Raw genomic sequence first — 13,265 nt, 5'->3', positions numbered from 1 at the left:
AAACCGGTTCCGTATTCACCAATTCTCAATGGTCACTGCCATTATCTATCATGGTGCTCCAAACAAATCCCACATCATAAGAGCAGGATTAGCAGGCTTTCATTTAGAACTACAACCCCCATAACAGCAGGATATCCACCGGCCTCTGCTGCAAAGGCATCTGGGAATTGTAGTCCATTTGCCCCTTCAGACTAATGTATTGCCGAAAAGAAAAAAACTACAATTCCCAAAGGGTATTAGTAAACGGAAGTGACGTAGGCCCAGAGCTTGAAAAAATTAACGTAGAGTATTATGGGATTTGAAGTCCTACGGCCGGTATTAGCCTGTGAGAAGGGAGAACGGCTGTTGATAGAACTACAACTCCCGGGTGTGTGGCTTATTGGTTACGTCATGCAGCGCTGCAGCCAATCAGAAGCCTGACTTCCGGCCACAGCCCTTTACCTTCCCACACAAAGGCTGCGGGCTGTAGCAGGTAAGAGAGAAGCATTACGGGGAGTGACGGGATGAGTCGGCTGCGCTGTGTGCAGCTTTATGGGCGCAGGGAGCCGCCGTACTCCTTCGCAGACTGCCTGGTAGCCTGTTATGTGTCACAGCGCTGTCCTTACAATGTTATAGGGGTGAACTGAAGAACCCCCTCAAATACAGCCGCAGCTCCAGCTCTATAGTCCCTGTTAGTCCCCACTCCTGTCTGTCAAGGGGTCTTCTTGCTGTCAGTGAATGGGAACCATTTACTACCAAGGAGTGCTTATCTGTACTATTATGAAGACATTTGTCCCTAACTCCTTACACAAGGGAGATGTGATTTCTAGAATGAGTCCAGTGATGGTGACCAGGAACGATTGTCATCTTGTGTCATTCCGTGACAGCTAGCAGAGATACTGAAAAAACATGAAAAATTGATGCTCAAAGTATATATGAGCACTTTTATCCCACAATTATGTGTTATTTATGGCAGTTTGAATAGCCTGTTAAACGGGTTGGCATCATAAAAGGAATGAACTTACCCGTGTTTGTTAAAGACGTGGACCCTCTCTTTCCCCATGTAGCATACAATAATAATAATGATGTGGCCCTAGATGCCACATCATCCTCGGGGGCACAGTGATAGTCAGCCAGAAAACTTTCTAATGAACCTGGGTTGCATTACAATGCCTGATGAATTAATACACAAGGGGCAGACTACGTTTTTAAATGCATTACATTACTTATCCCGTACTCATCCGGAGTTACATCCTGTATTATACTCCAGAGCTGCACTCACTATTCTGCTGGTGGAGTCACTGTATACATACATTACTTATCCTGTACTCATCCGGAGTTACATCCTGTATTATACTCCAGAGCTGCACTCACTATTCTGCTGGTGGAGTCACTGTGTACATACATTACTTATCCCGTACTCATCCGGATTTACATCCTGTATTATACTCCAGAGCTGCACTCACTATTCTGCTGGTGGAGTCACTGTGTACATACATTACTTATCCCGTACTCATCCGGATTTACATCCTGTATTATACTCTAGAGCTGCACTCACTATTCTGCTGGTGGAGTCACTGTATACATACATTACTTATCCTGTACTGATCCTGAGTTACATCCTGTATTATATTCCAGAGCTGCACTCACTATTCTGCTGGTGGAGTCACCGTGTACATTACATTACTTATTCTGTACTGATCCTGAGTTACATCCTGTATTATACTCCAGAGCTGCACTCACTATTCTGCTGGTGGTGGAGTCACTGTGTACATACATTACTTATCCTGTACTGCTCCTGTGTTATACCCCAGAGCTGCACTCCCTATTCTGCTGGTGGAGTCACTGTGTACATACATTACTTATCCTGTACTGATCCTGAGTTACATCCTGTATTATACTCCAGAGCTGAACTCACTATTCTGCTGGTGGAGTCACTGTGTACATACATTACTTATCCTGTACTGACCCTGAGTTACATCCTGTATTATACTGCAGAGCTGCACTCACTATCCTGCTGGTGGAGTCACTGTGTACATACATTACTTATCCTGTACTGACCCTGAGTTACATCCTGTATTATACTGCAGAGCTGCACTCACTATCCTGCTGGTGGAGTCACTGTGTACATACATTACTTATCCTGTACTGATCCTGAGTTACATCCTGTATTATACTCCAGAGCTGCACTCACTATTCTGCTGGTGAAGTCACTATATACATACATTACTTATCCTGTACTGATCATGAGTTATATTCAGTATTATACTCCAGAGCTGCACTCACTATTCTGCTGGTGGAGTCACTGTGTAATATACATTACTTATCCTGTACTGATCCGGAGTTACATCCTGTATTATACTCCAGAGCTGCACTCACTATTCTGCTGGTGGAGTCACCGTGTACATGCATTACTTATCCTGTACTGATCCTGAGTTACATCCTGTATTATACTGCAGAGCTGCACTCACTATCCTGCTGGTGGAGTCACTGTGTACATACATTACTTATCCTGTACTGATCGTGAGTTACATCCTGTATTATACCCCAGAGCTGCACTCACTATTCTGCAGAACCTCAGAGCTGAAATCTATCAGCATTCTTTACTAATTATCGGTCAGTACAGAGTTTTATCTGGTGATTAGCATACATGTAATCTGATGTATGAAAACCCAAACTACTGCAATATAGGAGCTAAGCTATTACGGGTGTGTCTGATGACAAGCTTGTTGACTGTTTCCAATGACAACGAGCAGAATTGTGATTGCAGCTCTGGGCAACTCTGAAAGGCCTCTTTACATTAGGGTGTCTATAATATATTCGAATCCAATCACTAGTGATGCTTGTTCCGCGTATCATGAGGGGACAAATGGCACTATTGGCAATAACCGACGTGGAAGCTGCGGAGCACCACGTTCCATTGATGTTAGAGGTGAACTTTGGCTACGCAACGTTGTAGATCCTTGGTCTTCAAAAATATTCTGAGGCCCCCCCACTACCCATACATGGAGTGCAGGGGGGAGTATGGGTGGTCCAGTACATGCCCATGGTCTACTTTGGATCTCTTGGGCACAGACTTATTGTGGCACTGGAGCTAGAGAACATGCCAATGCTTATACCAGCTGAGTTCCTCGCTAAAGATGTTGCAAGAAGGTCCCTCTTAGTCAACTAAGTGGGAGGTGCATAAAGCAGGCCCAGGGCAGGCTGATGGATACCATTCAGCCTCTTCCATTCCAAACCACATGGAGCAGATGGTGTCTGTGTGGCTCACATGCAGAACAGCATTCTCCTTTCCTCTCTCTTGCAACTCCGGAACAGAACACTCACTCCAGACACCTACAGTCACAGCACCACTGACTGTAACCAGGCTTTTTTCGCACACTCATCTCTGTTTACCCATACGGGCTCTGCTTAGGTCCGGCTCCCAGCACTTTGAATCTGTCAAATGGGTGGTCATCAAGTCTGACGTCACTCATCAATAATGAGCGGTGAAGACCACCCACTTGACATTGCTGGAAGCCAGATTTAAGAAGAGCCCGTACGAGTAAACGGAGGGGTGTATGAAAATAAGAAAATTGGTGATAGAGTTAGTGAGGCCATGGCTGCAGAGCTGAACAGCAACTCCCGTTGACTTTATTAAAGGGGTGGTCCGAGTTGTATTTTTTCAGTAGAGCCCAGTTCCCCACACTATACCATAACTAACTGGCATATACTCCCCGCTCTTACGGTGTCCCCTCTAATGTCTCATTTATAGGCCGCCCCAGCTTATTTGCGAGACATCACAGGGGCTGTAGCCAATGACAGAGCTCAGCACTCAGTCACTGAGCTCTGTCATTGGCCGTGCTGCTTGTGATATCTCATAAACTGGGCGGGACTACAGCCTGTAAACAAATAAAGGAGCGAGGACCGAGCTGCGCTATGGGACACCGTGGGAGAGGTGAGTACATGCCAGTTAGTTATATTGTAGCATGGGGAACAGGATTTTACTGAAAAATTACAACTCGGACAACCCCTTTAAGTAGTCGCGAAAGCTTGCTCTTGTCAAAATTTTTCAGTAAGGGCTTGTTCACATTGACTTTTTTGCCATTATGGGAGCAGGATAATGGCACCGGGTGGCCGAACAAAACCTTCATATGACAGTGACGAATGGACCCTATTGATTATAATGAGGTCGATTCGGTTTCCGTCTATAAGGAGTGCCACTAGTTTTGTGGACTAAAGAGGCTTTAAGTTAAAGCTTCACTTCAATAAAGGTACTTCTTATAATGAGTGGAAAAATCCTGTTTTCTGTTATGGTCAAGAGTTTAGTGCGGTATTTGTACAATGTAGGTAACTATTGTAGACCACAACCCTTATAGGTTGGGGGAACTACTGAATTATTTGGCTCAGTACATACAGATGTCATAATGTGCGTTCTCTGCCTGTAGCTCCAGTCGCCTCTCTTGTAAAATCTTTCAAGATGTCGGAAAGTGATCCCAGCCCTGCTGAGGAGCAGATGTCTGACAATGAGAACTTCCAAGAAAATAGTGAGGTGAGATATTTTTTGTGCTTCAGAGCATCATCTAGGCCACCTTCTAGAGAATTAAAGTATACTTCAAAGCTTCTTTATAGCCAAAGTGGTCAGATTTTTCCGGGGTCAAAGTGGGAAAGAGGGGTGTCACGAGGGGGTGGGGCTTAAAATGATGTATGATTTTTGCCTCTGTTGTTATAAAATGTACAGGGCCATTTCAAAGAAGATGGAGCAAATTCTGCAGCATTTCTGCATTCCAAAAAAAGTGGAAATCTGTACCATTGGTGCGGATTTTGAATGGAAATCAGCCGCATACCCGCAGCTGATTTCATACTATATGGCACTTCCCCTCACCTCCCCTATATGATTGCAAGAAAAAAAGGGAAAGAAAGGGCTATGCTCGATGAAAAAAAAGGGAGGTAGCTCATAGGCACCATTACAACAGCAATCTGCGATCTCATTGCGGGGGACCGTATGGGACATTGGACATTGTACATTGGTCGGGGTATTTAAATGTAGCTGTTAGAATTGATTGCGATATTTAAAGGGTTAACAGCTCCGATGAGTGGCTCGGCTTATCGGAGCTGTTATGGGCAGGTGTCTGCTGTAAAAAAAAACAAAAAAAACAGCCGTCACCCACATTGACCCACAATCCTCCTCCATACAAACCTCGAACCTACAGGGCCTAGCTGTACACCCTGTGTCGTTAAGGGAGTAAAAGGAGATTGATGTGTTTGCCTATCTCCCTACTTCGTATAGGAGTAAAGCCCCATTTGCACTGATAGATGGTCGCTCAAAAGACAGTTTGAGTGACAGTTTTGAGCTATTATCTTTGCATACTTTATAGTAGCTAATTAGCTACTATAGAATATGCAAGCGGAGTGGGACATTAAGAGAACAATACAGCTGCTTTGCATATGCAAACTGCTGTTATGTTCTCCGCTCTGACTGCCAGGACACAGGCTGAGAGAATGTTATCAGTGCAGCAGGCTGATAACAGCCTGCTCCACTGATAACAGCTGATTGCTCAATTCTGGCAAGCTAGAATTTAGTGACTCGTGCACAAAAACTGCACGATGTTCCTGCATTTAGACGGAACGAGAATCGCTCAAAAGACAGCTTTGAGCGAATCTCGTTGTGTCTAAAAAGGCCTTAAATGAAGCAGTGGTCATGCTTGCGAACAACCTCACATAAAGAATTCAGGTTGCGCTGGTTTTGGAATCGCTGAGGATTTCAGCGATAAGACATTTATCACACTACTTGTGGATAGGGAAGAAATATCTTAAAGGGGTTGTCCCGCGCCGAAACGTGTTTTTTTTTTTTCAACAGCCCCCCCGTTCGGCGCGAGACAAACCCGATGCAGGGACCTAAAAAAAAATCCGCACAGCGCTTACCTGAATCCCCGCGCTCCGGTGACTTCTTACTTACCGGTTGAAGATGGCCGCTGGGATCTTCTCCCTCGGTGGACCGCAGCTCTTCTGTGCGGTCCATTGCCGATTCCAGCCTCCTGATTGGCTGGAATCGGCACGTGACGGGGCGGAGCTACACGGAGCCGCTCTCCGGCACGAGTGGCCCCATTCAGAAAAGAAGAAGACCCGGACTGCGCAAGCGCGTCTAATCTGGCGATTAGACGCTGAAAATTAGACGGCACCATGGAGACGAGGACGCTAGCAACGGAACAGGTAAGTGAATAACTTCTGTATGGCTCATAATTAATGCACAATGTACATTACAAAGTGCATTAATATGGCCATACAGAAGTGTATACCCCCACTTGCTTTCGTGGGACAACCCCTTTAAGTGGAGAAACCCCTTTAAGGTGGTTCACCGTAGCCCATACGTCACAGTTTTGAACGACACCCACAAAATATTGCAAGTTATAGCCTCAGTTTTGTAGAAGAGTTATTGAGATACCACCATATACAGAATGATAGTTCTAACTAGCTGCTGCAGATCAACCCTGAGACATTGGGAAGACACAGTCTCTGTAATGATCTAATGCTTAATACTTTTATCCCTAGATTTCTGCAATGTCTTATGAAGATGAACACTTATCAAAGAACTCAAAACTAAACTCTAGAGCATCTAATGATGAAGACTACAGTAAAGGTAAATGTATGTATATGTTACATCATTTTGTGGATGGGGGCCCGATGTCTGATAGTGTTAAATTTCACCTTTTATCGGTTTTGTGGTTTTATTAGTAATGTCAGCTGTATTGTTTTGTGTTCTGTTTTGGACAGAAATCGTAAAAAGTGAATTAGGAGAACCTTGCACAACGTCAAATCGAGAAGCTGATAAGAGCCCGGCCGAAAAGTATGTTTACAACAACATTCAAGACCACTCTGAGATGACTTACACAAGAATGGTAGACAACTGCTACAACATCTTCAACTCCATAGATCCTAAAAGGGCAAAGGTCTTGGAAATGACCACATACCTTTGTATAGATTGTGGAAAAAGCTTTACAGACAGTGCACTTTTTGTAAAGCACCAAAAAACCCATACAGGTCAGAAATCCCATGCTTGTACAGTTTGCGGGAAGACTTTCTCCTATAACTCACACCTTGTCATACACCAAAGGATTCATGCCGGTGAGAAACCATACTCCTGTTCGTATTGTAAAAAATGTTTCACGGACCGTCCTTCTCTTGTGAAACATGAGAGGATTCACACTGGGGAGAAGCCTTTCACGTGCACAATTTGTGGGAAAAGTTTCACTGACCGGTCAAACCTAGTAAAGCATCATCGGATTCACACCCGGGAAAAGTCCTTCACTTGCGTTGAGTGTGGAAAGAGTTTTACAGACCGCTCAAATCTTGTTAAACATCAAAGGATCCACACAGGGGAGAAGTCATTTGAATGCACTGAATGTGGAAAAAGGTTTACCGAGAACTCAACCTTAGTAGTCCATCGTAGAAGTCATACTGGAGAGAAACCATACGCATGTAAAGAGTGTGGAAAGACGTATTCCTGTAACTCTCATCTAATTGTGCACCAGAGAACTCACACCGGAGATCGACCATTCGTCTGCCGGGAATGTGGAAAGAGTTTCACCGACAGTTCAACCCTTGTGATACATCAGCGAGTGCACACTGGAGAGAAACCATTTGTATGCATGACGTGTGGAAACAGGTATACCAAAAAGTCAGCTATGGTTAAACACCAGAGAACTCATACCGGGGAGAAACCATTTGCTTGTTCACAGTGTGAAAAAAGTTTCATTGACAGTTCATCTCTGGTGAAACACCAGAGGACTCATACAGGGGAAAAGCCTTTTGCCTGCATGCTTTGTGGGAGGAACTTTGCTGCTAGGTCGACCCTGGTTAAGCATCAAAGGACCCACACCGGAGAGAAACCATACACATGCACAGTGTGTGGCAAATGCTTCTCTTGTAACTCTCACCTCATTGTCCATCAGCGCTTCCACACTGGAGAGAAACCTTTTCCATGTACAGTATGTGGTAAAAGTTTCACAGATAGTTCAACCTTGGTCAAACATCAGAGAATACATACAGGAGAAAGGCCCTATGTGTGTAACTACTGCAGCAAAAGCTTCATAGACAACTCAACCTTAATCAAACACCAAAGAATTCACACCGGGGAGAGGCCATATTGTTGTAAGGTCTGTGGAAAGTGTTTTACAGATAGTTCGACTTTGGTTAAACACCAAAGAATTCACACTGGGGAAAAGCCTTACACGTGTAATGATTGTGGAAAAAGTTTTACAGATTGTTCTACGCTAATTAAGCATCAACGAATCCATCGGAGAGGTGAGCAACTGGCTAACGCTATAGTCCCCAAAACTGACCTCAGACAATCTGAGGCAACCAGCGTGAAAGGGGTGAAGACATAAATAATCTACGTCAAGGAAGAAATAACATAACATATTCATTTATGCCTTATTTCAGAAACAAAGAACTAACATGAGTCCAAAACTAATGTTGCATTAACTCATACATATTTTTTCAGCAGATTGACCTCAAATATATAAATTTACATCTTGGTGCCTCTCAGTTCCTGCTACATATAGGCATGCTGTGAAGTTACAAGGATATAGACTTCTTAAAAAAAAGATTGTATATGTGTATATTACAGATATTCTTGACTCCTCTCCAACTTGTGGCTGTGTGGCCAAGTCTTTAGTACATACAACCCCAATTCAAAAAAAGTTGGGATACTGTGTAAAATGTAAAGAATGTAATGATGTGGAAATCTCATATACCCATATTTTATTCACAACAGAACACATATCTGAAGATGAAAGTGAGACTTTTTTTCATTTCATTTTAAAAAAATTAACTCATTTAGAAATTCATGAGAACAATAAAAAAGTTAGGACAGGGTAACAAAAGGCTGAGTGGTACTAATGAAAAACAGCTGGATGGTCAATCCTCTACTAAGTCACATGACCGTGTATAAAAAGAGCATGTTAGAAAGGCAGAGTCTCTCAGAAGCAAAGATGGTCAGAGGTTCACCAGTCTGTGAAAAACTGTGTTTAAGAATTTTTTTAAAATTTCCTCAACTTAAAATTGTGAAGACTTTGAATATCTCACCATCTGCAGTACATAATATCAAAAGATTGAGAAACTCTGGAGAAATTCATGTGCACAAGGGACAAGGCCAATAGGACAGTTAATATTGGATACTTGAGATCTACGGGCTCTCAGGTGTCACTGCATTAAAAACAGGCATGATTCTGTAATGCAAATCACTGCATGGGCTCAGGAGTATTCTCTGTGAGTACAGTTTGCGTGCAATTCACAAATGTAAGTTAAAGCCGTATCATGCAAAGAAGAAGCCAAATATCAACACAATCCAGAACCTCAATGCCTTTATTTAAAATGGATTGAGGCAAAATGGAAAACTGTTTTATGGTCAGATGAATCAAATTTTTTTATTCTTTTTGGAAACCACGGACGCCGTGTCCTGCGGATTCAAGAGGAGAGGGACCATCCAGTTTGTTATCAGCGCACAGTTCAAAAGACTGCATCTCTGATGGTATGGGGTTGCATTAGTGCCTACGACATGGGCAGCTTACACTATCAATGCTGAGCAGTATATAGAGGTTTTAGAACAACATATGCCCCATTCAGACAACATCTCGTTCAGGAAAGGCCTTTCATATTTCAGTATAACAATGCTAAACCACATACTGCGTCCATCACAACAGCATGGCTTCACAGAAGAAGAGTCCGAAAGGTAAACCGTCCGCCTGCAATCCCGACCTTTCACCAATAGAAAACATTTGGTGTATTAGGAAACAAAAATTACAGCAAAAATGACCCAGGACTGTTGAGCAGCTGGAATCCTACATCAGACAGGAATGGGACAACATTCCTCTTACAACTCCAGCAATCGGTCTCCTCACTTTCTAGACATTTACAGACTGTTGTAAAAAGAAGAAGGGATGCTGCACAATGGTAAACATTGCCCTGGCCTAACATTTGTGAGATGTGTTGCTGCCATCAATTTTTTAATAAAATGGATAAATGTCTCCCTTTCCCCTTCTGATATGTGTCATATGGTCTGTTGTGAATAAAATATGGTTATATGAGATATCAAAATCATTTCATGAATAGAATGGTAGAGTTGGAAGTGACCACCAGGGTCATCGGGTCCAACCCCCCCTGCTCAATGCAGGATCACCAAATCATCTAAGACACGTCTGTCCAGCCTCTGTTTGAAGACTTCCCGTGGCAACCTGTTGCACTCATTGATCACCCTCACTGTCTAATATCTAAAGGCCCATTTACACTGGACGATTATCGCTAAAAATTTGCTAATCGGCGATCGTTTTAGCGATAATCGATGCGTGAAATGGCGCAGGGCACCCGTATTTCGGGCACTTTTTGCTGATCATTAAAATCAAGCTCGCTTAAAAATCATCACTCACTTTTATCATTGGTTTTCCACGGGGGGTGGGAGTGCTGATAGCATTGTTTCCCCATGGAGAACAAAGGATCTGAGCACAGATAATAGCCTCTAGCTATTAGCCAGGCTTCATCACTAAAGAGTTAAGTTAGCTAAGTGTTCCCTCACCATCTCTCTGCTTACAGATAGCCTGCATTATTTTATTCCCCCAATAGCACAGGGAAGATCAGCTGATGTTACATCTACTTTCTGAGAGAAAACAGATATAAAATAAGAATTTAAAAGTTCACCCATCTTGACCTTATTTTTAACCAATTCACCATTTTCATCCTGTAAACATCCAATAGCATCTTTGACTTTTCTTTTGCTTTTGACATACCCCCCAAATCCTTTTTCATTTCTCTTAGCCTCTGTTGCAAGCCTCAATTCATTATTAGCTTTAGCTTTTCTGTCACTTGCCCTACAGTTTCTGCAGACTGCACTATATATATACTCTTCCTGGTTCTTCCCAGAAGAAGCCTGTGAAGAACTGGCAAGTCCATATATCATTTCTTAATAACAGTTTGAAAACCTGATCTTTGCTGAATCCAACTTTTCAAGCCTGTGAGAATACGATTGTGTTACACTGCAAACCAGAATTAGGGGGTGTTCTCATCTGAGACCCCCGTGTAAAGTAAGTGATTGCTTCTTATCCCACGGTCAGATTCCCTGGAGGTCTGGTTTTTTTCATTTATTGTGCACTTTCTATTTGATAAACACATTTTTCTTCCTTTTTAACATGTATACAAGTTCTGTGTTCATCCATCCTGGTCTCTTTAAATGCTTCCCATTCTTCCTTTTAGGGATTGTTAACGACTGTGCTTTGAGAATCTCATTTTGCAATATTTCCCAACCTTCTTGGACATTTCTGTCCTTAAGAACATCCAGCCATTGGATTCTTCCTATCCTCTTTCTGAGTTCATTAAAATCTGCCCTTCTGAAATCCAACCTTGAGGTCTGAGTTTTCTCAGGTCTTCCTCCCCTTTTTATCCAAAATTCAAGGATAGCATGATCACTGCCTCCTAAGGTTCCAGCCACTCTTACTTCCTCAATCATTCCCTCCCTGTTGTAAGAATTAGGTCCAAGATAGCAGATCCCCTTGTTTTCTCTTTGACCTTTTGCAAGATAAAGTTGTCAGCAAGAGCAGATAAGAATTTGTTGAATCCATTACTTTTACCTGAGAGAGATTCCCAACAAATGTCTGATAGGTAAAATCTTCCATGATCACTATGTCATGCTTTTTTAAGAACTTGGTCATGAAGTTTCCGTGAAGTCTAGGACATATTTCTATTCCTTTGTTCGGAGCTCCAATTTCCCTTGTTTTCCATGCTCTGTGCATTTGTGTAAAACCATTTTAGTTTGTGATCGTTGTCTTTTACTCCTCTACATTCCTTCAAAATTGTTTGTCTTTGTCTTTCTTTCCACATCTGGTTCTCAATTGTATTCATTAGCTGTATAATTTTTTCCTGGCTCAGTTCTCTTCCTGTATTCTAGTTTAAAGCTTTCCTGATGAGTGTAGCATCCCAACTTTTTTGGAATTGGGGTTGTAAATTATAACAGCCTGATGGGCCTTCAGACTATTCAGTCTCTATTTTTTTTTGAATCTATGAATGTACTGTTATCTATTCAATGTGTTTGGCAATGTCAATGTTGAAGCAACCAGGTGATTAACTTGGTGAATTCATGTATTAATTGAACTATAAATTATACATTTTATACTTCATTAATGCTTGTAGCTTTTAAACCACAAATTTAAAGTCTTCTACAGATGACGGACGGTCCACCGTGAAATATGGACTAGCCTTAAAGGTGTTGTCCAGTTGTAAACTATTGATAGCCTATCATCGGGAAAGGTCATCAATAGTAGATCGGCAGGGGTCGGCCACTTGGAATTCCTGCTGAACAGCTGTTTGCCAGGTTGGTGTGCCCTTGGACTGAAGTGATTTCTGTAGGAAGCAATCAGCTCCCATGCCACTGCAGTAGCCAGGCTTGGTATTGCAGGCAAAGTGCCCGCTGAAGTAAATGTAAACATTGCCTGCAATACCAGGCCTGCCCACTGTTGAGATAACAGAGTTGTCTGCTTCCTGTAGAAATCAGCTCTGTGCTGAGTCCTATTGAATCATAGAGTGAGTTAGAAGGGTCATCGGGTCCAACCCCCTGCTCAGTGCAGGATTCACTAAATCATCCCAGACAGATGTCTGTCCAGCCTTTGTTTGAACACTTCCATTGAAGGAGAACTCACCACCTCCCGTGGCAACCTGTTCCACTCATTGATCTCTCTCACTGTCTAATATCTAATTTGCGTCTCCTCCCTTTCAGTTTCACCCCATTGCTTCTAGTCTTTCCTTATGTAAATGAGAATAGGGCTGATCCCTCTGCACTGTGACAGCCTCTCAGATATTTGTAGACAGCTATTAAGTCTCCTCTCAGCCTTTTTTTTGCAAGCTAGACATTCCCGGATCCTTTAACTGTTCCTCATAGGACATGATTTGCAGACAACTCACCATCCTGGTAGCTCTTCTCTGAACTTTCTCCATTGAATGGGACTCAACTTTCAGTACCAGTGTGGGCCACTGTGCAATGTACAGAGTTGTCTGCTTCCTGCAGCAAAACAACTAGAAGCGGGACAACCACTTTTAGGCTACATTCACATTGTGTTTGTAAACCCATCTATGGTTTTCGTCCTCGGGTTGCTGAAAACTGCATTGAGCCAGAACCCTGGACAGCTCGATAGGCTGCCATTACTGAAATGGTCTGTGTTTCAACAGGTTTCCGTTTGTTTGTGTCGGGCAAAATATTAGTAGAGCATGCTATTAGGAATGACAGCCTATGATTTGGTCTAGGATTATGGCTGAAGGCTGTT

At 42.8% G+C, this 13,265-nt stretch overlaps 1 protein-coding gene across 2 annotated transcripts; it reads left to right on the top strand.

Annotated features, from left to right (window-relative positions):
• The first annotated feature begins 383 nt into the window (after positions 1–383).
• On the top strand, positions 384–8,682 carry LOC136612759 (zinc finger protein 271-like). 2 transcript variants are annotated; one of them, XM_066593399.1, is made up of 4 exons: positions 384–472; positions 4,407–4,510; positions 6,511–6,598; positions 6,733–8,682. In XM_066593399.1, exons 2-4 carry the CDS (start codon positions 4,439–4,441, stop codon positions 8,343–8,345), a joined length of 1,773 nt encoding a protein of 590 aa, XP_066449496.1. In that variant the 5' UTR covers positions 384–472; positions 4,407–4,438; the 3' UTR covers positions 8,346–8,682. The 2 variants fall into 2 exon arrangements, with proteins under 2 accessions (XP_066449496.1, XP_066449497.1); XM_066593400.1 differs by lacking the exon at positions 384–472 and having other exon boundaries at positions 4,483–4,510; positions 6,511–6,604.
• The last annotated feature ends 4,583 nt before the right edge of the window (positions 8,683–13,265 follow it).

Source organism: Eleutherodactylus coqui, chromosome 2 (genome assembly GCF_035609145.1).
Source record: "Eleutherodactylus coqui strain aEleCoq1 chromosome 2, aEleCoq1.hap1, whole genome shotgun sequence".
NCBI lineage: Eukaryota > Metazoa > Chordata > Amphibia > Anura > Eleutherodactylidae > Eleutherodactylus > Eleutherodactylus coqui.
This window is presented reverse-complemented; position numbering and strand designations above follow the sequence as displayed.